Raw genomic sequence first — 25,016 nt, 5'->3', positions numbered from 1 at the left:
TGCTGGGAAGCTGCGCCAGGAGAGGGGTGTGCTGCCAAGTTTAGTCATGTACAGACAATGAAGGTAAACACAGGACTCTGCAACACGGTGCTGGTTTTACCGTGCACGAGGCAGTTCTGAGTCTGCAGGTGGATTTATCCCAGTGCATGTTCCTGACCTACTTACTTCCACTTTTCAGCTGGGAAACCCAGGAGCAAGGCTGCTCAGGCAGAGCAAGAGAGCTTCCAGTGGGAGCTCAGCTCTTACCCACTGACAGAACCGCCCCGAACGTGATCCCCTCCGGTTCCCATCCCTCATCTGGCCATACAGATGCTGTGTTATCACACTCTTTTCCTCTTCTTAACCTTGTAGCAGTGATCAGACTTCTCTTGCACAACTTTTCTCCAACTGTCCCCCCACAAGCCTGTTAGAGCTGCATATTAAAACCCCGACTGCCAGCAATTCAGCCCTTTCCAAAACACCGGCAAACCTCCAAGGTCGGGCAACAGATAGTGATAGCAGATTCCCAGATTAAGAATCAGCCTTCTGACCTTGTTGCTAACGCACAGCTACACTTGCCTCCACAGCAGTTTGCCATTAACACCTGCATTCTCCGCTGCTCTAACAGAAGATGTGGCTGAGTGCAGGGGTGGCTGGGGAGCTCAGGGACAGAGGGATTGAGCTAGGAAAAAACAGACCTGGGCAAGGCAAGGTTGAAAGGCATTTTATGGTTGCTAGAAGCACTGCTAAACTTGTATGTGGGAAACTTGTTCTAAGGCCATGAAGACTGTAGGAATAAAAATAATCCAAGAAACGCTGCACACAATGGCTGTCTCTGATCTCACACTAGCTGACAGGAAAGGTAACTTAACCCAAAACTGCACCCATCAGAAATCTTTATAGGAACCCCAATTGTCCATGCTTTTGTGTTTCTGCACTCAGGACAGAGTAGTCTCAACAGTTTCTAGCTGGGGGTAGAGAGCAGCAGCCATCAGCCCTCTCACCTGGCACAGAGCCCAGCACCCCAGTCTGGGTGCCTGGCACAGCTCAGGGGTGGGTTTCTGCAGCGAGGAGCCCACTCGCAGCCTGCCCATGGCTCCAGGTACTGACAGCTGCCTTCAGACACAGCCAGTGCCTACACGGGTGCTCTGCAGGCCACACACAGCGGTGGGAGCACCAGAGTGGGGCCCGACTGCCCCTGGCCCACGAACCAGAGCTCGTGAGGCCGATGCCAAGGTGGCCAGGCTGATCCCGCTCCCGTGGAACCTGGCTCCCTGATGAGACCTTCCTCTGCTCCTCCCCAGATCCCACGTGAGCAATTGTGCACTGCCGAAACACATGAAGGATTTTTCTACCTTCCATCCTCCCTCAGCAATCAATTGTGGCCAGAGAGGCAGGGATTACACTTCATCACTTTTTAACCCAGTTGCTGGCACTGCAGGCGTGTTCTTGCTTCAAAATCCAGCACGTGGCTGAGAGGGGGAGACTATCAGCACTGAGTTTCCCACTCTTGAACTGCATCCAACCTGCTCCACTACCAAATGCCAGTGAACTTTGCTTTAGGTAACAAACTTCAAAAATCCACCTCGACACCATAAAATTGGGGGGGATGGAAGCGACATGTGGGTCAATCAGGGGATTTGTGTGCCTCAGGATGAAGATCAGCCACAAGGCACGCTGCTTCTACCGCTCTTGCTTGTACTTTAGAGATCACAAAAAAGCTGAGGCTGAGATGGGAGCTTAGGCTTTTAAGTTCTTTAAGATAGGAAGCATGAAACTGAGCAAACCCGGGGCAGGTGGAAACATCTCAGGGTCGGTGCCGGCCCGGGAGCTGGCACTGAGAACAGTCAGGAGCTGCACTTTGTTCCCGGCTAAGCCACTCAGGTTCCGACATAGAGCAAGAACAGCCAGCAAATAACTAGTTAAAACCTGCAATTTCCATCTGAGATATCGAACAAGCCTCTGCCCTTTCTAGGAAAGCTCTTGCTCCTGAGTATTTTTTAACATGTCAGTGGCGCCCGCAGCCCAGACTTCCAGGAGGATCCAGCCGTCTGCTGCCCACCAGCCCCGGGACACCCATGTTCGTGCGTGGGCAGCAGCACGCGGTGCCCGGAACGAACTCCGCTCCCGCACCCCGGGCCGGGAGCGCCCGCCGCCGCCCACCCGCTCCCCGGAGCGGCCCCACGGGGACGGGGCCGCTCCCCGCGGGCCGAGCACGGGCGCTCCCGGCCCGGGCCCCCCCGCGGCCGCGCGGTGGAGCGGCCCCATGAAGGTGACCTTCACCGGGCCCGGGGCTCCCGCTCCGCCGGGACGGGCCCGCCCAGGCCTGGGGCGCAGCCTGACCCCGCGGCTCCCCTGGGCCCCAGCCCCGGCTCGGCCCTGCTGCGGCACGGGCGGGCACCCGAAATCGCGCGGCCCGGCCCCGCCACGGCCTCCGGCCTCGGCAGCCAGCGCAGCCTCGGCGCTGCGAGAAGCCTTCCCGAGGCACGGCGGGGGCACCGGGCCCCAGCACGACTTCCCCGCAGGAACGGAGCCCCCCGGGCCGTGGGCGCGGGAGCCCGGCCCCGCGGCGGGGCGCGCCCGGGCCGCTCCGCCGGGCTGTCCCCGGGTGGGACGAGCCGCCCGAGTTGCCAGAACCGCCCCGGGTCCCCACCGCGGCCCCGGCCCCGCTCCCGCAGACCCCCGCGAGCTTTCCGGCAGGCCCCAAGAGCCCCGGCACCGGAGAGGGAGCGGTGGGTTTGCACCGCTGGGACGGGCACCCTCGGGACGGGCATCCCCGGCCCCGCACGGCCGGCCCGCGCTCCCGCCGCAGGGCCCAGCCCGGTCCCTTACCGGGGCGCTGCTGCGTCTCCGCGGGCCGGCTGGCGCGGGGTGCCGGCTGCTGCTGCTCGGCGCCCGGCACGGCGGCCGGCGGCATCTCGCCCGCTCGGATGACCATGGGCCCGCCGAAGGACAGCGCCGTCCGCCCGCCCCACGTGGTGCGGCCCCGCCGCCGCTACGGCGCCCGCCAGGGCCCAACCCCCGCGCGCCGGCAGCGCCTTAAAGGGGCCGCGCCCGCCGCGCCGGGCCCGGCCCGCACGGACCCCGCACGGCCCCGGGCGGTACGGCCCAGGGAGACCCCCAAGCCCCGGTGAAGGCCCCCGGCTGCCTGCGTCCTTCCTGGAGGCCGCAAGGTCACTGTGCAGCGCCGGGGGGCACCGGGGGACGCCGTGTCCGGGGAGCCGCGCTGGCAGAGCCGGGAGCGGCCGGTGCCGGCCTCGGCTGCCCCGGAGCAGCGGGCCCGGGCCGGGGCCCGGCGGGGCGGGCGGACGGGGACACAGGCCCTGGGCGGGAGGGGGCGCAGGGCCTGCCCCGCACTGAGGCCCGGGCGTTCACGGAGCAGAAGAGAGCGCGGAAGGGTTCGGGTTGGAAGGGACCCCCCAGTTCTGCTCCCCCTGAAGGGTTCGGGTTGGAAGGGACCCCCCAGTTCTGCTCCCCCTGCCACGGGCAGGGACACTTCCCGCTAGTGTAGGTCGCTCCAGGCGCCGTTGTTACCGAAGTAGTTACATTTATTTAAAGAAGAGTCTCTGCAGCCGTGGGGGAAATGTTGGGAAAATGTTTAATTATAACAAACAGTGTTTGGTGATATGTAAGAACAAAAGAAAAAAAAAAAAAAACCAAACCAAATAAACTTAATTTAAAAAGGATGTTCTTTAATGTTTGATCTTTGTAACTTTCAAGCCTAATCAACAAGAAGGGATATTTAATCCATGAAACAGATAGCAGCTAACAAGCAAGCTCTAAGTCCTGTCCATGAGTTAGAAAAAACATGATTCAGTGATCTAAGACCTGAGGGAGGAGGTTAACCTAGCTTGGGAAGAAGGATGTATCACTAATAATGGACACAAAGAATGCAGAATTTATGGGCCACAAGGACATCTGGCAGGACTCCCAGGATAAGGAATAACTAATAAAACCAGCTCAGTGACTGTGCTGAAATCAGCTCCAAATGGGTAAAAGGTAATTCTGGCGGGGGGGGGATCTGTGGCCATCAACCCACAGACCACTGATGCAAGAAACTAACTAACCCAAAAGAAGAGAAAGACTAATTAGCATGAGAAGTGAGAGTATCATTAACCAACAGAAGAGAGAATACTAATTAATAAGAGAACTATGTAACTTCTAGCCAATGAACACTAATTCCATTGTTTGGTAAAATATATAAATTGTTAAAAGTTTTGATAATTGCCATACATGTTAGGTGGAACAATCCCACACGTACCCAGTGCTGAATAATGTTGATTTTCTAACCAAACAAACTGATTGGAGAATTTATTTCCCATTTCTCGGTGTCACCGTCCAATCTGGCCTTGGGCACTGCCAGGGATCCAGGGGCAGCCACAGCTTCTCTGGGCAACCTGTGCCAGGGCCTCCCCACCCTCACAGGGAAGAATCTTCCCAATATCCCATCTAACTGTGCCCTCTGGCAGCGGGAAGCCATTCCCCCTTGTTCTGGTGCTCCAGATTCTGATAATGATCCCCCCCATCTACCTGCAGGCCCCCTGTAAGGACTGCAGGTCACTCTGAGGATTCCCCGGAGCTGTGGAAGAGCTCTGGGGGGGTGAGGTAGGAGCCAGTCCTGGGACGGAGGCAGAGATGCTTATGATTTGTGGCTGGAGGTCCTGAGCTCTGGGGTAGGACAGTACAACCCTCTGCAGATTTCAATCTCTTTATTAAGAAAAAGGCATATTACAACAGCTTCTAAAGTACAGCTCCATACTCTAGTCTCTGGGTGTTAACACATTTTGAAAAGCACTTGGTTAAAAAGCAAAGTCAACATGAATATCATCCTGGCAAATAATGGTGACGTAGCAAAATGAACATTCAAATAAAGCAGAGCAGTGTCAAACCTTTGGCATCTGTCCCTCTGTGGCAGCGCTCCCCAGCACGAGGCACAGGCGTTTATTGTTCTCACTGAGCTTCGCACACTCAGCCAAGGACAATATTTTTGCTCCAACAAAACCGCAGCTGCTCTGGGACCAGGGGAGCTGAGACCAGAAGTGCTGCCCTCCTCATCCCTCTGCCAGAGCCCTCCCAGGGGTCCCAGCACAGCTCTGGCCAGGCAGAGGTGATGTTCTCAGCCCACTGGGGTGACACTGACCTTGAAACATACAGACAGTGCTTGTCCCTGCAGGGCCAAGGGGCTGCAGCTCAGCGCCATACCCACAGCCCCCGGGCAGAAAGAGTTTGCTGCTTCAGACATGCAAAGATTTGAGGGATTCCCAGGGCCTGATAATCTAATCCCTGCGATAATTGCAACAACAGGAAACGGGAGCTTTTTTGGAAGCTGCAAGATCACTGAAATCTATTGGGAAGAGCCAGGAGGCATAACCACACCCTGGCCAGGGAGGACCAGGCACCACTTGGGTGTGGGTTGGGTGCTCCTCTCTCACACCGGCAGCTTTACTGCCCTGTTCCTGCCCGAAGGTGTGAGGAGAGAGAGGGTGAGATGAAGGGATCAGATGTGGTGGCAGTACGAGTGTCACCCTCCGTGTCCTCCTGCCCAGAGGCACCATCCCTTCATGGGGCTGGGACAGCAGCGTCCCTGCAGGGCCAGAGCTGGCAAGGAGGACACAAAGGCAGAAATGGGGGCCTGGGGAGCAAAGGGCAGCTCTGATGGCGAGGGGACACGGTGCTTTGATCCTTGTGCTTTAACAGGCTGCGGTGTCTGGTGGCTCCTCCACAGCCGCTGTGCTCATCGATCCTGAGCTCCTCCTGCTCACCCAGCCCGGCACTCCGGCACTGCTGATCTTATCCGCAGATCTCAGATGCCTGCATGAGGCAACCCACAGGCGTAAGGGAGTTCTCTCCCCTCCTGTTGCATTCCCTGTAGGACTTGGCAGCCAGGCGCCGACAGTGCAAGAGGGTGACAAGAACAGGCGTGCACCGAGGCGGCTGCGGCATCACTACAGCTAGACTGGCTCATCAGGGCTGCTGGGATGTGAGGGCTGGTGTTCTAGGAAAACAGCAGGGTGGTGTGGCTTCACTGGGGCAGCAGGAGCCAGTTCACAAGGCGGTGCACAAGGACTCCGAGAGGTTCACCTAAGCCCCAAAAATCAAAGTCCCTCGTTCTGCTGCTGATTTACCTTCCTGGTGTGGAGAGCTTGGGGAGAACTTGGGAAAAGCAGAGCAATCCCTTCACATTGCTGGCTCCAGCTGCTTCAGGCAGGATGTCTCGTGCTGTGTCACTGCCACCTCTCCTGGGCACCCAGGAAAGAGCACCCCTCAGTCCCTCCAGAGCACCCACCAGCTGGGCCATGAACCTGGCTTTGCTTGCCGTAAGGTGATTCACAGAAAGCTTGCCCCTGGGAAGCCAGCAGGGCCTGGCCCCAGTTCAAACTGTCTCAGCACACAGCCATGCAGCAGTGGGAGGGCTGGGAGCCTAGTGGGGATGGGAAGGACATGGCTGGGAGCATGTAGATTAGCCCCAGCAAACACATTCAGAAAATATGGCTTTTTAGTTAACAGGGTCAAGAAGAAGAACCTCCTGACCAATCTGCCCAGGGTTAAAGGAAGTCCAGGGGAGTGTGCACCCCATTGCCAGGACTGGCTCTGCTGCAGCGAGTGCAGCAGGTGCATCTTTCCCATCCACTGCTCACCCCACACCTGCTGCAAGGTGCATTTGAGACATCACTTTCTCAGACAGCATTAGGAAAAATAATAATAGTAATAGTAATATAATAATAATAATAATGAAAAGAGAGATTAGCAAACCAAACACATCAAATCCATAAGCCTCTGCAGAGCTACAGAGTGAAAGGGGGTGCAGAGGAGAGGAGCCCGGCTATTAGTCTGTAGACAGCTCTCAGCACGTGGGGGTTTACACACACAAGACGTTGTTTAACAACCGAGCGTTATTGCTATGCTTCCATTTCCAGTCTAATCATTAAGCTTTACAAGTCAACATCAAACACTGCCCGTTCCACACAGAGCACGTCGGTGTCGGCGGTTGCGCTCCTCAGCCCGTGCTTTCAGGTGCACGGCGCAGGTCGAAGCTGTGTGCGCCCTTTGGACCCCTGAGGAGTGCAGAGCACAGACTGAATGCACCTACAGGTCCCTGTTACACCTTACAGGCTAAAGGCTAACTTACAGTGCGATGGGGGGAGTCTGTGAGAGCTCCCCACCCGAGGAGGGGAGGACAGGCCCTGCCTGGGCCCCAGTGGCTCTCAGGCTCCTGGTGGCTCCAGCAGCCTTCTCAGTAAAAAATAGGAATACTGTCTTTTCGATTTTTTTTTTTGATCATTTTGATCTCTTTGATAATTTTATATAAATACAAAGATTAAAATAATTTATCTCATCATTATTTCTATTACAATCATACAGCGTTTTCCCTTCAAAACAAGTGCACGTATGTGTGTGTGTATATATATATATATATATATATGTAAGTGTATATATAGTATCTCTAGAGCTTCCCTCCCCCCCAAGAAAAGCAGCAGTGACTGAAGCAGGTACAGCACGCAGGAGCTGATCCTTCCTGCTCCAAGGCAAATGTGCCCAAGGAAAAGCGCAGGGCTCACCCTGACACCTCATTCCCAAGCACATTACATTGGCTTGAAGGGGGGAACTGGGGAGCTCCCTCTCCGTCCCTTTGGGAGCCCCCCTGGCTGCAGGCGCTCTGCCTGGCCGGCTGCAGGGCTCCAGACCTGCCCAGCACCGGGGAGCACCGCGGGGAGGGGGAGGCATGGGGGACTAGGAATGAGATCAACTCCTTGAGCAAGCTGCTAATTACTGGTGGAGAGGAAAGGACCCTGCAGCTCCGACAGGGTTGCTTCATTTACATACTAGGCACTACGGATGATGATTGCTAGGAAGGTATTTACACAGGAGAAGGATCATACCTCTCCCTCCACTTTTCAATGCTCCGGTCAGTCATAAACACCATGATCTCATGAAGGAGTTTGTAATAAAAATGCGACATACTGTGTCTATCGGGATTGTCTAGGAAGGATGGGAAACAGCCGTGCACACCACAGCTGCGGGAACAGCCAAGCACGCAGGGACAGGCATCGCCTCTTTCACCCTAACAGAGGAGAGACAAATCCGCAGCAGAACCTCTCAGAACCTGAGAGAAACAGCGATTTCCAGAGGCCAACAGACACTCCCGGAACTGCGCCGCTGAAGCCCTGGGGCTGCTCGTGCAACACCGGACAAAGTTCCCCTCGCTGCCCCCGTGGGTGAGTGACAGCAGGGCCCCAGCACACCCAGCTCACCCCAGAGCTGGGGCCTGGCAGAGCCTGCCTGGATCACGGTGCAGGGGGAACACGCGGGAAGCATTCTGCAGCCTTGCCGGGAGCTCAGGGCTTTTCTCCCTCATGCAGCTGTTGCCGGTGCTCAGAGCCCGGCGGGGCATTACCAGAGCCCCTCGTGCTGCCCTGCACCCACCGAACCTGCGCGGGCACCCTGGGCATGTGGGGCTCTGCAGCCACGGCCTGTGAGCACCTGCCCGGGCTCCCTGCAGCCTCCCACGGCGGTGACAGTCTGGGAGGACAGCTGGGGGCTTGTGGGGGCTCTGCGCTCCTGAGGCAGCAGCTCCAGATACTTCAGAGGCTTCAAAAATTTCCCATTAGAGCTTTCGTGCCCCAGGAGCTGCACACCTCAGCCAGACTTCAAGCCAGGCTGCTGCCTGAGAGTTGTGAGGGGGCCCTGCCCAGCGTGACTTTGCTGGGCTCTGTCCCAAACCCAGGGGTGTGTTAGGGACCATGGGAGCTGCTGGGGAGTCCCAACCCTCACGGGTGCCCTGGGAGAGCAGGAGGGGTCTTGGCCTGCAAAGCCTGACTGTCACACAACAGCAAAGAAAAGATACAAAGGCTGCTAAATTCTGCCCTGCTAGTGCAGCTTGTACACTTTGGGGTTCGTTTTTACCAAAGAGCTGGCTTGGCAACTGCTGCTGTGAATCTCATAAAAGCATTTTAATAGAGTATATAAATATTGAACTACAAAAATAGACAGCTCTGACTGCACGGGCACACTGAGGGTGAGTGCGGGCAGGCCAAGCCACACTAGTCTGTGAGGATGATGTCTTTCAAGAGGTTTCAAACTGAATTGGAAGAAAATAGGGTCTGATCTCACCCTGCAGCTCCCTCCTGCCCACGCCAGCCACGGAGGCAGCGAGGGTCCTGTGGGAGGCTGCTGCCCACCAGCCTGGCAGGCGCTGGCTGCAGGCAGGGGCCGAGTCCCGGCTGGGCCACCCAGGGCTGGCAGCCCACATGCCAGGGTGAAACCGGCCCCCTGGCTTGCCCTGAGCAGCACAGGTCCAGCAGCACTGGAGCAGAGAGACCTTCGCCCTGCCTGGCCGCCAGAGCCCTCCCTTAATGGTGTCCTCTCCTAATGGTGTTTCACAACACCCAGGGAGTGGATTTTAAAGCTGACAGTTTGGTTGGAAATGGGGCAAGGCTGCCCCAGCGGGGCGAAGGCAGCTGTGTATGGCCGCTGTGCTGGGAAGGACGGGAGGTGATGGGGGAGGACCGGGGGGCTGCTCAGCCCTCAGCAGCAAACCCAGACCTGGCTGTGGATGTGACTGAGAACCAAAATGCTGGTGCCAAGGTGAGCCCTGTGCAGGGGGCACAGGGTGCTGCCCTGCTCCAGCAGCACATGGAGCCCGGCTGCAGCGGCCGAGGAGCCACAAGGTGTCCAGCAGGACTGCCAATCTCGGCTCTTGTCCAGCTGCCTCGTCTGAGTCCTGCGTGCAAATGTGATGAGGGGGAAGTTCGTGTTGGAGACAGCCAAACCACTGCACAGGGGAGAGTGGGATAGGGCCTGGCCAGCACAGCAGCACTGTCCTTGTGGAAGGGGATCCCTCCGTCACCCACAGGATCGACCTTGTTCAGCTGCCTGTGTTCTGGAGAACCTTCCTGGTGATGTCCTGGGCCCTCTCCAGTGCCCGGTGCTGGTGATGGCCAGGGCTGAAGGCCTGGCTGAGCTCATCCCGCAGTGCCAAGCCCTGTGCTGCACAGCCTGCTGCTGCTGCACACCCACCTCCCAACACCCCGGGCCAGGGAAAGCAACCCGGCGCCCACTTTGAGGGCCACAGCAGCAGGAAAATCTCATTCCAGAAATGCTTCTTCTTTCCGTCTCTCTTTCTTTCCTTGGAAGCTCCGGACAGGCGCTCAGACGTGTCCCCTTCACAGCCCGGGTGCTGGATGCTCCCCTGTCCCGCAGCATTGCCGGCAACATCCCTGGCTCAAACCTTTCGGGCAGAGGGGTCCTCCCTGGCTGCCGGTGGGTGGGAGGTGCGTGCAGGGCTCCACTTTCGGTTGCCCCTTCCCCTCCAAGGGGATGGGGGAAAGAACCTCGGCCGGGGCCCGCCCCGGTGCCGCCGGGCTCAGGCCTTTCCGGCCGGTTCGGGCCGTGCCGTCCCCTCGCCGCCTACTCCTGGGCCCGGGGGGCACCGTGGGCACCGTGGGCACCGGACCCCTGCCTCTTGCTGGGCTCGCCCTTGGCCGACCTGGCCCTGGCCGCGGGCTCCTGCGGGGGCTGCCGGGGGGGCCTCTGCCCCCGGGGGCCCGCGGCGGCGGCGGCCGAGGCTCGGGGCGGCCCGGGGAGCTCCGGCGGCGGGCGCTGCGGGCCGTGCGGCCGCGCCGTGTACAGGAACAGCGCGGGGTCGGGCATGGCGTCGTGCTCCTCCTGCGCGGGGTCCCTGGGCCGGCCGCCGTCCCCGGGCGGGCGCCGGGCGGGCGCCCTGTGCCCGCGGCGCCGGGGCCGGCCCTCGGCCGGGGGCTGCTCGGGGGGCGGCCGCCCGCCTGCCCGGGGGCCCGGCAGCCGCTGGGCCGTGGCGTGCAGCTGCAGGGAGAGGTAGGCGGCCGCCTCCGTCTGCTTCTGCAGCTCGGTGTCGAGGATGGTGACGCGGTGGCTCCGACGCTTCAGCTCCTCCAAGAACCGGCGCTCCTTGCTGCGGAGGCTGGACCGCAGCGCAGCCACCAGAGTCTCCTTGTGCTGCAGCTCCTTGCGCAGCTCTAGGTTGTCCTTCTCCTTCTCCTGCAGCTGGGCCTCCATCGCCCGGCACTTCTCCTCCAGCTCGCGGTCCAGGACATCTGTGGGTCAAGGCACAGAGGGGTCAGGAGGGGGAGCAGGGGCTCAGCCCCACTGCTCCTGGCAGGTCCCCACGCGCTCCCAACGTGGACGTGGCTGCTGACCACTCCATGGTGCCAGCATGTCCCAGCAGTGCCATTGAGGCTGCTCGGGTGCTCCTTGAAGCTGGGATCCAAAACTGCCTGTGAGCTGCCCCAGCATGGGCTCACTGCCAGCGCAGGCACAGGAACCCCGGCACAGGCTGCCGGCTCGGTGCCATGTGTAACACCCAAAGGCAGGGTGAAAGCAAAAGGCAGTTTCAGTGGAGGATGTTGTTGCCATGGAACCTACTGCCTCTACCTTGCTGCAGTTTTAAAATTTCCCTAGGTAACTAGTTTTTCACCCTGTAAGTGACTTTGAATGTGTGCAGAGGGTGTGGGGGAGCACATGGGCTGGGAGAGAAAAGGAAATGGTGCAGGGAAGCCATCAGCCCAGCTTTGGATGGACTTTTGGCATCAAGCCCCGGGACTCCAAAGCCTGGTTAGTGAGGATGGAGATGCTAATCCAAGATTATGGAGGAACTGGGCTGCGCTCAGCAGGGAAGGAGCTTCCATCCTGGGAGGGGGGAGCGGGTTCTGGGGAACACTGTCCTGGGGCAGGATGGCCAGGCAGCTCAGGGAATTCGCAGCTTGGAGTTCTGGAGCCAAACCTGGTGGGCAGCAGGAGGGCTGGGCTGGGGTCAGGAGTCCAGCCTGCTCTGGCACCCAGCCCTTGGCAGGGTGCAGGCTGGCACCTGCCTGCGCTCCCTGGCCTGCCCAGGCCTGCTCCCATCCTCTGCAATAATCTGCTTTTTATGATGTGATTGGCAGCCACTTACAGCCTCAGCTCCTCAGTGTTTCTGCAGCTTTATAATGAGGTCTTAGGGAGGCAGTTGCAGGCACTAATTATTGCATGAGTGGCATCAGAAGAGCAATCATTTGATGGCATCGTAAATGAGGTGCTGCCCCATAAACGTGGCAAAGTGATTGTGCAGCTCTAAAAGGCTGAAGGATGGGCAGGCACCATGGATGAGACTCGTTGCCCTGTGGCTGGTGACACCCCGATGGCACCTGGTGCGTTGGGCACCAGGCCCTCTGCCAGCAAAGCCCCCTGGTGCAGAGAAGGGACCCCTGGCTCCATGGGAGGGGCTGGGAGTTCGAAATTCCCGGGAACCAGCCATGGCACTGCGTGAGGGTGCCAAGGGTGAGGACCTCGCTGGCCCCAGTGAGAGCAGCCCGCACCCACCCTGGGACCGGCTGCCCTGGCACTGAGCACACAGCACAGCCTCGGGCTTGGTGCCAGGGACCGTGCCCAGGCAGCACCAGGGAGGAGTTTCAGCTTCATCTCCGGGACCGAGGAGGGAAAGGAGCCAGGCTGCTCCCAGAGCATCCTCTGCCGGCCGCGGGGTTCCCGGGCATCACCAGCATTTATGGGCTGCCAGCAGGCTGTGCACGCTGCCTTCCCAGTGCTACCCGCAGCCCCACTGCCCCCTCAGGCAAGGTCCATGTCCCCTCCCTGCAGCCCTGATGGGCCGCCTCTGGCCGCAGGCTCTTGGGGTGGCCTCCGCACACGCTCGCCCTTGTCTCGTGCCCAAAGCTGTGCTCTTACCTTGCTGGCGGGCCTCCAGCTCTTTCATTTCCAGGTCATGGGTGAGCTCTGGAAGAGAAATCCAACAGCACTGAGGAGGAGCATCCCACCCGTTCTGTGCTCCCCATGTCTTCCCCTGCTCCCTTTGGGGCACTGGACATCACTGTGGCTGCAGTGCTCTCTCTGCCCAGCCCACATGGGAGTGTGGCCATCTCGGAGCACCAGCCACAGGCTGAGCTAAAAATAGGCAATTCTGGCAATTTATATGTTATTAAGCAGCCTCATGGCTCTGCCCCTCTGACAATGCCTTTCCTTTTTCTAAGAGAGTTGCTGAACCATTTTCAGTGCTTTAAACCAGGACAAAGAGCAGAGCAATGGATTGAAAATAGACCAAAGTGTAAGCTGCCACCCAAAGCATTTCATAATTTACTGCTCCAGGCTGATCGCTGCCTCTGCACGTGACGCAAGTGGGGACGGCCTCATCCCAGCACGATGTGCCTGCAGAAGGATGCTGCCCTGCTCCAGGGCAACATGGAGCTTCCAAATCTCAGGGGCTGCAGCACCTGCCTGCCTGCTCAGCCCCAACATGCTACCTCCTCTCTGCTGCTCTTTGGCTGCTTGCTGTCTAGCCCCAGGCTACAGCACCAGCTCACAAAGGGCAGCTCAGGGACCTTCTGGAGGTCACTTTACCCTGCACTCTTACAGACAGTCCCTTTTGAATTAATTATCACAGCCCACCCAACCACTGAGAGCCCTGAGCAGAGGAAGAAAGTGGCAGCAGCAGCATTCAGCTGTTTAGGGGCTATTTTTTCACTGAAAACGAGTTCAAAGGGTTAATCTTTGCCCTACATTTTTGTTTTAATCTGCTTTCATGTTGACTCTAATCCTCATCACTGCCATCCTCCTGAAACTGAACGCTTGGCTCAGCCTGCTCTGCCTGTCTGTCTTGGAAAACAAATCTGCAGTGAGAAGGCAGAAGTACCTGAGAACGTAATGCAGTTTCTGGAAAGCGTTCAGCACTCCTGACTGGCCCGGTGGGAATCAATGGCCATTGTGCTATTTTTCTGAAGCTAAAATAATAGGTTTGGAGTCTCAGATATATTTCAAAGGAAATCCAAAGCAGTTGCCTATTTCCAAAGACATCATCCTGCTGAGCAGGTGCAGGGATGATGCACAGTCTGGGGTCCCAGTTTCTGTGCTGGAGCCAGGGGGCTGGTGGGGATCTGCTTCAGTACCATCCCCATGATCCCTGAGGGGCAGCTGAGAACCATCTCTGTGGGGAGGAGAGCCTTTCCCACAGGGATACCTCAGAGAGACCAAGGGGATAGTGAAAAAGTCAGAAACAGCAGCGGCAGGGCAGTAGGCAAGGCTCCACAGGGCCACAGTGGGGAAAAACTGATTTATCGATGCCACTCTCCTGCAAACAGCCCCCCAGACAATGACATTCAAATGCCAGATAACGACATTCAAATGTCCTTAAAACTACCCAGGGGTTGCCCCCATCACTGCTGGCAGAACCACACACCTCACCCAGGAGGAAAGGACCCCTTTAGTCAGACAGGGCTGTCCTTGAGTCACACTGGAAAGGGGAGATCACTGATAACCACCTGTGCAATGGGCTCATTTCAAGCCCCTGAGGACAGACCCCCCAAGCTTGATTTAGGCAGGAGAACCCCACTGTCTTGCCTGTCTGAAGAGGCATAGATTAAACTGTTAAAACAATGAAACAGAACAGCAAAAGCTCAGAAGGGATGGGGGAAAATTGCCAATTTATCAGTGCAGACATTTCTTTGTTTCCCAGGAATCTGGGAGAATGAGAGGCTGGAAGACAAGGAGTAATTAGCTATGGCTGAATTATTGATGAGAGCAGCAGCACAAGTTGGAATGAGTTCAGTGGTGGCAGAAGGCTGGAGAACTGTCACTCCTGCAGGGATGGCTCGAGGGGACCGTGACACTGCTGCAGCGGGGCTGTGGGTGGGGGGCCAGCAGCTGGGCACCCCACAGCCACAGGCACAGCCAGGCAGGGCCCTGAGCCTCGCGCTGCAGCCCGGCACTCGCCTCCTCTGCGTCCTGCCGAGCACCAGCGTGAGCACCCTGGGGTGCCAGCAGGAGCTTTCCTGCCCAAGGTGCTCCGTGAGCGGTCAGCTCCCACGCGTTGTGGCCACCCCAATGCTCACCTGAGCAGTGCTTCTGCAAGCGGAGGATCTCCAGGTGCAGGTCATGGAGCAGCTCCATCTGCTCCTTCTTCAGGAAAGCGATGTGCCGCTGCACGCTCTGGATCTGGTGCTCCAGGGACACGGTCTCCATCGCAACCAAATTCACAGTCCAGGCCTGTGGGGAGTGGAGATGGCTGGTGATGAAACGTGCAGCAGTGCGCTGGATTTGCAAGCCCCAGCCCCGGAGCCCTTGTGAGGGGCAGAGCCTGTGATGCAGGGTGGTGCCTGCTCTCCTCGATGCTGTGGGAAAAGCAGCTGATCCCCAGGGAATGGCCTCAGCTGATCCCCAGGGAATGGCCTCAGCCCTCTCACCTTCCTTCCGGCCCCAGAGGCGCTGGCTCCTGTCCTGCCTGCTCAGACACTGCACAGGCAGAAAATCCTGCTGCATGAACCCTGGCAACGTAACATCCATGTCTGTTCTGAAATTGGCCCTAGGAAATATTTTATCACTGAGTAGGATGCATCTGGGACAGGATTGCTCCCCGTTGTCCCCAGGTGGGACGATTTTAGCTCTCACTTGACAAGCTCCACATTACACAGCAGCAACTGCAGCAAGCGATCCAGCACATGAAAAATACAATATGCTCTGTCTAACCCGATCAGCACTGCATGGCAAGGAGAGTCATTTCGTCTTCCAGGAGAAGAAACATCTTCCCTGGTAATTTGCCTGGCAGACAAGAGCTGCTGGCAGGTTGTGCCAGGCAGCGGAGCTGGGCTGGGGGTCCATCACCACATCATCAATGGCCTCGGCAAAGCAGCTGCAAAAGCCACCCACCTGTACTGCACAGGGAGATAAAAATAACCCTGAAAGAACCCTTCATCCCAGGAAATACCATTTTGCGGTGTGTGGAATCTGTCCTTGCTCCCCACACACAGCCCAGAAGGAGGGAAGCTGCAGCAAATTGAGGTAACCTGGAAGTGTTGGGTGAGTGGCTGGACTCAATGACCTGAGAGGTTTTTCCAGCCGAAATGATTTTATGGGGAGATGTTGTGCCACAAGCCTGAGGGATGGAGTGCATCATCCTGTCCCCAGGCAGCTGCTTCCCATATCTGACTCCAGTTTTCTTTCTACAGAAACTGCAGAACCAAACAAGCTCTGTGGCTCACTGTTCTAGAACCCCTGGCATGGTCATATAGAGCATTTTGCAACTCCTGCAACCAGAATGCATTTAAGCTCAATCCCACAGTAAGGGGTCTTGGCAGTGCCCCAAGGTCAAAGCTTAGTTCCTGCCAAAGGCTCTGCGGGTTTGTGACGACTCTACAGTCAGGTCTCCATGTTCCTGTATTTGATGAGATGGGGGGTGCAAGCTAGCTGGGGACAGCTGAGCACCCAACCTGCTGGTAAAGAAATGATCCAAAGTGCATTCTCCTGTAGCTGTCCTTATGGAAGGTGTCAAACCCAGCTGTGCCAGGGGGCTGGGGCTGGCCTAGCCATCCTCCTTGGAGGGCCGTATGTCCTGGTGCCAGTGCAAGAGTTATAGGAGTTACCTGGCATCTGCCAGAGACCAGGAATGCAAACCACACCATGGGTACACCCTCCTGCCAGCCCTGGCCATGGTGGGCTGAGCTTCTTGATGGGAGTTGTGGTACCTCATCTCAGGAAACATCAGAAAGTAGGTTGGCCAAAGCTCAGGGGACACGTAGTGCTATTTTCAAGCACTTTGTTCCGTCTAGTTGAAACGTCTTTAGTAGAAATGGCTGCAAATTTTCCATTGAACTTTCCCTTCTCCCCTTAAGTGGGAAATAACTTCTTTTTTTACCAATGAAAATGTTTTCCTTCAAAAATAAATAGCTGATAGATATCAAGCTGCAAAGAAAGTCAAAGGAAAAAAATCTGGAATTGAGATCTATTTGTTGTCTCTGATTTGGAAGCAAAGAGCCTTCATAATTTACCTGTGTATGCGGGAAAAAAAGTCTGTCTCCAGAACTGCAATGGGAAATCCATAGTGGGTTTGAATCAGCTTCGCCTGTCCAACATGACTTTCATGTTTTCCCTTGAGAAACAGCTCTCAGCTTGTGGCAGGAACATCTGAGGGCCCACATCAGGGAGCGAGCACCTTGTTTTGTTTAGCCGTGAACCTCCCACCAGTACTAAGGGCACGGAGGGAGGCAAGGGCAGGACATGGGGGCAGGACACAAAGGCAGACAGGGGAACGACACAGAGGCAAGCAGGGCAGGAGCTGCCTTCATTGGAAATGAGGACAGTGCTGGAAACAGTCGTGCTGTTGCCCAAGAACAATGATGGGAAGAGCTCTCCGGGGATTCCAGGGACCTGAGGCTGCTGCTGTTCACCATTTGCAGCTCCAAGGGTGATGAGAGATCCATGTTGTGCCCTCTGCAGGTCTCACAGCTCTGCCTCACAGGTGATGATGCAAGAGCCAAAGCTGTCAAGGAAGCTGCAATCTCATCCTGAGGCTTCGGTAGCATCAGTGTTGGAGTGTCCCTAACTTGACCAGAGGGCAGCAGATAAGCATTTGCGTCACCAAGGCAGTGTCCACTCCAAAGGGGTTCAGAACCAAACTCAACAGCTGGTATCTTTCTTCCAGGCTTCTGAAGGCAAGTGGGATTGCAGCAGCATCCTGAGCCTTTAGTTTGATGTGTGCCTTCTGTCATTTCACACAGCTCGATCCTTAGGCAGTGTTGGGAGTTAATAAGGATTAGCTGCTGCTGCTGGCTGGTTTAACACTTACAGGGTCACACAGCTCCCAGCTGGTAACACCAAAACTCCCTGTGCCGAGGGCTTCACAACACCCACAGTGAACCATGGCAGGAACTTTCACCCTGTGCCACAGACACGAGAGCCAAAGCTTGGTGACTGGGGCTGTCCTTCCTCCTGCCCGGCTGGGTGAGTGTGGCTCCCAAAAGGATGGTTGTACTGCAGCAAGTAGGGACGGGCTTGGGTGCCCCCACTCCGATCCCTCCCTTGCTGCTGTAGCTGTTACTTCTCCTTTCCAGACTAGTTCTAAGATGCCAAGGCAGCTGGTGGTGGAAGCTGTCACAGTGACCATGTACTCTGTGATTTTGACAAGTTATGTGTGAGGTTACAACTCTAGAAAACAATGTCATTCTTAATAAAAGCCAAGAGTAAGTGATAGTCCTCTTTGGTTTGAAGGATGCTCTGTGCCTTTGTGCTTCCGAGAGTTGTCCATGTGCACACACAGCAGCAAAGGAGGCAGCAATCGGCTGAGCAGTGTGGTTTGCCCCTGTTCAAAGGTGACACCTACAGCCTGAGCTGGCCCCTGCTCCCTGAAGAGCTCTGGCTGAACAGTTCTCTCCAGCTTGGGAGACTGGACATCCACGGGGGTTTCCTCCACCACTGAGAGCTTTCCAGGCACAGGGTTCCCTTGCTGATCCTCCCAGATTTTGAGCACAGAACTGATGAGGCAGCACTGGGCTCAGCCCCCTCCAATTTCCCACATGGAGTGACCATGGGCATGGTCTTGACTGCTGAGCCTTCCTGTGTGCCTGCCTCTAAACCACATTTTTTTCCGCACTCCTTGTCATTTAACTATGCAACCATGGCCTTCGGGACAAGCATATTGGGACTCCTCATCTCAGCTGCTTCTTTCAAAGTACTGTTGGAAAACCCCAGTGAGATTTACAATTTCATCCCAATTTATCAAATTCGTATTTCACAAACCAAAATGACTGAAGCAGCTTCTTGGAGCAGCTACAATGACCAGTTCAGTTGCAAGTCTACCAAGAGCTGATTTCCTTTGCATAGACAGATTGGTTGAGAATTTGCTTCCAGGGCAAAACTCTATTAAGTCTGCTGTTCAATGTAAATCAGAATCCCAAAACTTTGACCCAAGAAAAACCCTCCATCCCAGTGATGCACCTGAAAGGGAGATGCAGTATTGCATATCCACGTACCTCTGTACACACACCGTCACACTGTGGTCTGGCCCTTATCTGTGTGATTATTATTCCCTATAAATGGCAAATTAGCTGGGACTCAGAGGGCATGAGGTTTGCAGGAACAGGTCGATAATTTCTCCTGCTGTGGTTGCCAGCAGCCCCTTCTCCACCACATTAAAACATATGCAGGAATAAACACTGATACACATTAGAAATCCATAGTGCTTGGTATTTACAGCTCGAAGAATATAAAGATAAACTTTGCAGCCATGCCACTAAGCCAGTGTATCTTTAAATGTAGGGAAATCAGGCAGCAGGAAGCTCAGAAACTTGCAGAAGGTCACAGAGGCAGTGGCAATGCCAGGAATAGAAACCAGAGGTGAAATCCCGGCCTTGGAAAAGTCACTGGGAAACCTTCCCTGATCTCAGCAGAGGCAGAATTACACTTGGAGTGCTGTTTGCTATTCATTATCTGTCAGTATCTATTTACAGATAAAACCAATACAGATGTTGATTATACATTATTGTGTTTTCGCGCAATTCTCTGAGCACAACCGCCTGAGGAACAGCCCCAGTGAGGCTTGTCAGGGGGCTGCGGATGCTGAAGGCAAGGCCGTGCTTTCTCCTCTCGGCTCCGAGGGAATTCACTATGGATCCAGCTCTGCTCCGGGAGCGGAACCGGGCCCGTCACCGCCGCTCCGGGCCAGTCCTCCTCCCCGGCGGGGGAACCCGCGGTGCCGCTCGCAGGCCGGGGGCTCGGGAGCGACACTGCCCGGTCCCGGCGCCGAGCTGCGCAGCGGCCGGCGCGGGCGGCAGAGCCCGGCAGGGCTCGGGGGGGCAGGGGGACAGACCGTCGGCGGGATGGGCACCGGCGCTGCGGCGGGGGCAGCGACAGCGCCGGCGGGGTCACGTACCGGGAGAAGCAACTTCTAGAACCGGCACAGCGGGGCTGCGGGCAACTTCTGCGGGGCCGCCCCGCAGCCCGTGGACCCCGCCCGCCCCGCAGCCCGGCCCCACGGCCCCGGCCCCGCGCCGCCGGCCCGCCCCGCCCCGCGGCCGGTCCCTTACCTGGGGTGAGCGGCGGGGCCCCAAGGGGCGCCCGCTGGGCGTCATGGGGCGGCGGGGCCGGGGCCGGGGCCGGGGCCGGGGCCGGGGCCGCGCCGGCTCCCGCGCTGCCCGCGCTGCCTGCGGCGGCCCCGCCTCGCCCGGCCCGGCCCCGCCGCCCGTAAACAGGCGGCAACGTGACCGGAACTGGGGAGCTCCGCCGGGGCGGGCGGCGGCGGGCGCGGGGACAGACCCCCGCGCCGGGGACTCTGCCCCGGGGCCGGGCCGCGGCCAGCCGCTGCCGGGGTGGCCGCATCGGGGCCGGGGCGCCGCTCCCCGCGACCCTCGCTGAAGCGGGGGCTCAGCTTCCCGGGACTCTCGGGGTCCCGCTCCCCCGGACCTTCGGTGCGGCCGGGGCTCCGCTCCCCGGGGACCCTCGTGGTCTCGCTCTCCCTCCCCGGGGACTCTCGGGTCGCCGCTCCCCGCCGCTCCCCGCCGCTGTCCGCGGTGCTGAAGCCGCAGCCCCGGGCGGCCCGAGCGGGGGCTCTGGGTCTGTGGGGGAAGCAGCAGCGCTGTGCTCCTGCGGGGGTTGCAATGTCACCGCCGCTCGGGGGTTTGCGAGGCAAATGCGGGCCGGTACCGGCTGCAGCCCGGAAACCAGTGGGTCAAACCAGCAAAGCTGTGGTCAGAGAGACGGTGAGAAGAATTTGTTTATTCAAGTGCTTACTGATTTTTCATGCCTTTTGTTTGTGGTACCCAGACCAGCTGGGGCCCCTCGTTCAAGGATGACTCAATCCTTTGCGCCTCTGTTCCAGCAGGGAGGCTGGGATGCGGTGGCCTGTTCCATGCTGCACGGCAGTGACGGCACAGGAGAATGGTAGCGTCCTCCCCGTCAGCTGACAGTCTGCTGATTCCCGTTCCCTTAAACCCAAATGTGCCCAGAGAGTGCAGTGTTCTTGCTCTGATGCTCACCTGAATTGTGCTGCCGTCTTCACAATAAAACTGCTGCAATCCTGCATATCCCATTGTACAACCACCACACAGAGGAGCTGTAGGGGAGCCCACAGAGTACGGCTTGTGGTATCATTCTGCCATCCCACATCCTTCCCTCCCCTTGAATGCTTCCAGGCTCTGAGTGAGTGTCTGTGCTCCACAGATCCACCGAGGGTGTGCTGTGGCCGACAGACTGCCCTGTGCCTGCAGCAAAGTGCATGCTCCAGGTGTGATACAGAAAGTTTGTGACATCTCTGCACAATAATGGCAAGGACTGGACCCTCACCTGATGCACAGTGGTGGGGTCCAGCCTGGCCTGTTGTTTCTGGTAGCAGAGGAAGGCCAGGCTTGGTGTTATGGCTCATCTATGGAGACTAAGTTTAGTTCACACAAAGGGAGAAATCATTAAATCAGAAGAAAAGATTGGCAGTGTGGTCTGAAGGTCTCTACATGCACACACAAGAAGTTCATTTGCAGTAAGTTATTCAGAGAGATCTGCTTGCAGCCCCAGCCAGTGCAACCGAGAGCTTCAGGGCCTCCCAATACTCACCCAGTCATGCCAACTCCTGCGTGGGCCTCCTCTCAACTTGTGTTCTCTGAAAAATAAGTTCTTCTTGAAATGAGAAGTTAAGAGGTGACAGATGCCTGTGTGAAGGGGGAGCGTGCAGCCTTTCTTGTTCAGAGCAGCGCTGTCTCATGTGGAGCCCCTCTCACCCATTTGTGACCCTCAGGTCAACGCTTGCCAAGGTGTCACTTGTCCCTCTCAGGGCAGTGTGCCATGTCTGGGGTGTGTGGATGTTTTTAATGTCTCCCTGTGTCTTCCCCTAACTCGTGTGCTAACTTGAATAGCAGTGAGCTACAGATGGGAGGTGGGGGGAGGAGAGAGGGCGAACGTCTGAGTGCATCATGTTTCACAGGGTTTGTACAATTTTCATTGATTTTCCACTGGATAAAAGACAAGCCTGCAAACAGTCAAGGTCAGGCACTCAGGGACAGAGAGCTGCTCTGTAAATGAGGTCATCGCTCCGGGATGCAGCCTGCCGGGCGGGACAGCAGCAGAGCGCAGAGCATCCTCTGCACCCAGCATGGCACAGGAAAATGTCGGCTGCCTCCACAGCGATCGCCTGGCAACCTGGGCTCACTCTGGTGCACTCAGGCTGCTCATGTTTCACATCACCAGTTCCACAATTAACTGGTTTCACTGGCAGCTTTTCTGAGCAGGACATGACCTGGCAGTCCTTTGTTGATGCTTCCAGCCACTGTGATGTCCTGCACTGCAATTATGCTGCAACTCTTCCCCACTCCCTGCTTGCTCTGAGAGACAGGAGCTGCATCTCAAACAAGTCTGAGATTGCAACATAATGAGGCAAAAATGGCAGGAGTACCAATTCAGGAAGAATTGGGGGGGTCCCTGCTGCCGGCTCAGATGCGTGACTGAGCTCCAGAGGCTCTTGGGCAGAGGCAGGCAGCTCCTTGCCTGTTATACCCCATTTGGGAGACATATCAGTGCCATGTGCCTCAGTTAGAGCGCTGGCAGCCCCTGCTCACGGTGACCCTGGCGTGCAGCGGGGTGGCAGTGGGGACAGCAGACATGGGGAGACCCACCAAGTGCCTCATCTCCGGGTTCTACTGCAGCAACGGGGTTTTTCCCCTGGTCCGAGGCTGGTGGAGATTGCGGGGGTGCGGGATGTGAAATGTGGGGATGTGAGGATGTAGGGGTGAAGCGTGCGGGATGGGGAGACGCGGGATGAGAGATGCGGACACTGCGGATGGGGCTGCGGGCGGCAGCTCTTCCGAGCGGGGCTGGGCTCCGGCGCTGCCGCTGCTGCTGCTCCGTGCCGGCACTGACCTCTAGTGGCACCGGCAGCGGCACCGGCACCGGCACTGGCACCGGCACTGACCTCTAGTGGCACCGGCAGCGGCACCGGCACCGGCACCGGCACCGGCAGCGGCAGCGGCAGCGGCACCGGTGTGCGCAGCGGTACCGACTGCGGTAAGGATACCGGTACCGGCACCAGCACCGGCATAGGCAGCACCCGTGCGGCCGTGCGTGTCTGTGTGTGTGTATATGTGTGTGTGCTTTTGTATGTGTGTGTGTGTGCTTGTGTGTGTGCTTGTGTGTATATGTGTGTCTGGACAGGGGTGTGCTTTTGTGTGTGTGTGGGGTGTGTGTATGTATATGTGCTTGCGTGTGTGTTTGTGTGCACGTGTGAGTGTGTGTCTGGGTAGGGGGGGTGTGTGGGTGGCACTGGAGCACGGCCCTGCCAGGCTGCGTTCCCAGCCCTGCCAGGCGGCATTCCCGCTGTGGCCGAGCTGGACACGCCGCACTCGGTGCTGGGCGGGCGGGACGCGGCTGAGGGAGGGCTGGGCAGGGCCAGGGCCGTGCTGCCCTGCTGCGGGGGGAAGGTGTGCTGTGCACCACGGCCTCGTTCTGCCCTCAGAGGTCGCCGAGTCTCGCTCTGACGCTCAGGTCTGGTTGATCCCGTCTTAGCCGAGATCCCCGTCCCGGGAGGGCAGGTGAGGACATCCCACACCGTGCCACAGTCAGTGGGCAGAGACAGGCCCCGAGCAGCACCTGGGGCTGCTTCTGCCCACGCATCCCTCCTTCCTGGGGCTGCCAGAGGAGTGAGGGATGGAGCCTCTGCCTGCAGGTCTGGATGTGGCCAAGGGTCTGTGCTCGGTAAGACCAGATCCCTTCAGTGGTGACAGATTCCTGGACCAAACAGCCGATTCCCAATGGGAGCTGCATCCCATGTGCACTGGAGTTAATCTGAATTCTGTGCCATTCCAGGGTGGCTACGGGAGTGCTTTGAGACCAGAGCTTTCCTCCCCCACCCCCGAGTTAACTATTAGGGGGATTTTTGCATTTAATTTTAAAATGAGTTTAACTTTGCCTCAGATATTATTTTTCAACCTAATTGAAATGTAGTGTATATGTGTCTTCTAATTGCTTTGAAGAACCTAATAAGAAGCTCCTTAAAGTCTAAAGACTAAAAGCTGGAGGGTTTTAATAAATTTCACATTAGCTTAATATTTCCACTGGGATTGGAAAATATCTACTCATAGGGATATTTGTTTGAGCTAAGCAATGCAACTTGTTCCTCTGCATTAGTGTTTATGTGATATGTGAACAGTCCAATTTTTAATTTTTCTCATGGTTTTAAAACTTTTTTTCAATGAAAGTTGCTTTTTTTTTTTAAAATCTCCCAGGTCTGTAAAAATTGTTGTGCTGAAGCAGGAGTGGGTCAGCTCCTGGGCTCCAGGGGGAGGAGGCCGAGTTTTGGCCTCTTCCATGCCCCCTCCTTGGCCCCTCTGTCATCCCACAAGTCCATCCCATCACTGCTTCCCTGCCCGTGACCTCCTGCAGCAGGTGCAGGGGCTGGAGAGAAGCTAAGGCTGGGGTGAGTGCCAGTGAAGGGTCAGCCACGCTCTGCTCAGGGCAGTGTGAGTGGTGGGAGCAGCGGCACCAGCTCGGCTGTCCCCGTGAGCTCTCTGTCCTTTCACTGCGGCTGTCAGGCTCTGCGGAGCGGGGCCTCTCTGAGCCCGCTGCTGCCTGACCATCCAATACAATGTACCAGGGATTTCCTGGCCACCGTTTCAGCCGACACACCCAGCTGAGGGCCAAGCTGCTGGGCTGCCGTGGGGGGGATCCTGTCTGCCAGCTGCCCATCTGGCACGTGGACAGGTTCTCTCTGGGCAGGTTGTTCTTTCCAGCCTTCAGCCCATAACTTGTAGAGATGAGAGCTCCTCTGGAGGGCAGGTCACTGCCCAGATTTGGGAGATCCTTGTCTGAATTCCTTTTCTGTGGCCCAGGCAAGGCCCAGCCTCTCCAGCTAGCATGGCTAAGCAACCTCTGCTCCCCAGCTGCGAGGAAGCACCAAAGCCCTTCAGATGTGTTTGCACCCAACAACAGCAGGACTTCAGAATTACCAATAATAGGAATTTACTCGAGTAATTAATGCTATTTGCTTTTAAAAAGTTGTTGGATTGTGGATGCAGAACTTGGGTTTGCTGAGCTGTGAAATTAAGTTCTCAAAGATCAGAGAAGTGAGAATTTAGGGCCAGAACACCACTTTTTGAAAAGGGCTTTCAGTGTGGTCTAAAGCTCCTTGAAGTAACACCGGGCTGCACGTCTGGTTTGCTTCCTGTGCCCCCTGCAGTGCCCAGGGGCTCTGGGAGGGAAGCTCCAGCTCAGGCAGGTTTTACTGTGAATTTATGGGAGAACAGTTCTGCCAGGTGGGTTGGGTGGAT

General features: G+C 57.2%; 3 protein-coding genes across 3 annotated transcripts in view; 1 reads left to right on the top strand and 2 right to left on the bottom strand.

Moving 5' to 3' along the window:
- Window positions 1–2,954, bottom strand: part of CLUH (clustered mitochondria homolog) — a 34,831-nt gene extending 31,877 nt beyond the window's left edge. The window contains exon 1 of the mRNA XM_032130173.1: window positions 2,812–2,954. Coding sequence (XP_031986064.1) covers window positions 2,812–2,917 — 106 coding nt within the window. The 5' untranslated portion in view covers window positions 2,918–2,954. The remainder of the gene's footprint in view (window positions 1–2,811) is intronic.
- A 1,717-nt stretch (window positions 2,955–4,671) lies between these two features.
- CCDC92B (coiled-coil domain containing 92B) lies at window positions 4,672–19,866 on the bottom strand. The gene is made up of 4 exons (XM_032130140.1): window positions 19,797–19,866; window positions 14,832–14,985; window positions 12,676–12,723; window positions 4,672–11,051 (listed from the first exon to the last, which is right to left on the bottom strand). The coding sequence occupies exons 1-4, from the start codon at window positions 19,839–19,841 to the stop codon at window positions 10,387–10,389; spliced, it is 912 nt and encodes a 303-aa protein (XP_031986031.1). The 5' UTR covers window positions 19,842–19,866; the 3' UTR covers window positions 4,672–10,386.
- A 2,813-nt stretch (window positions 19,867–22,679) lies between these two features.
- RAP1GAP2 (RAP1 GTPase activating protein 2) overlaps window positions 22,680–25,016 on the top strand; it is a 59,336-nt gene continuing 56,999 nt past the window's right edge. The window contains exon 1 of the mRNA XM_032129832.1: window positions 22,680–22,758. The gene's annotated coding sequence lies outside the window, so the exon portion shown is untranslated. The remainder of the gene's footprint in view (window positions 22,759–25,016) is intronic.

Source organism: Corvus moneduloides, chromosome 20 (genome assembly GCF_009650955.1).
Source record: "Corvus moneduloides isolate bCorMon1 chromosome 20, bCorMon1.pri, whole genome shotgun sequence".
Classification (NCBI taxonomy): Eukaryota; Metazoa; Chordata; class Aves; order Passeriformes; family Corvidae; genus Corvus; species Corvus moneduloides.
The sequence above is the reverse complement of the archived record's forward strand: the minus strand, read 5'-3'. Positions and strand labels throughout refer to the sequence as shown.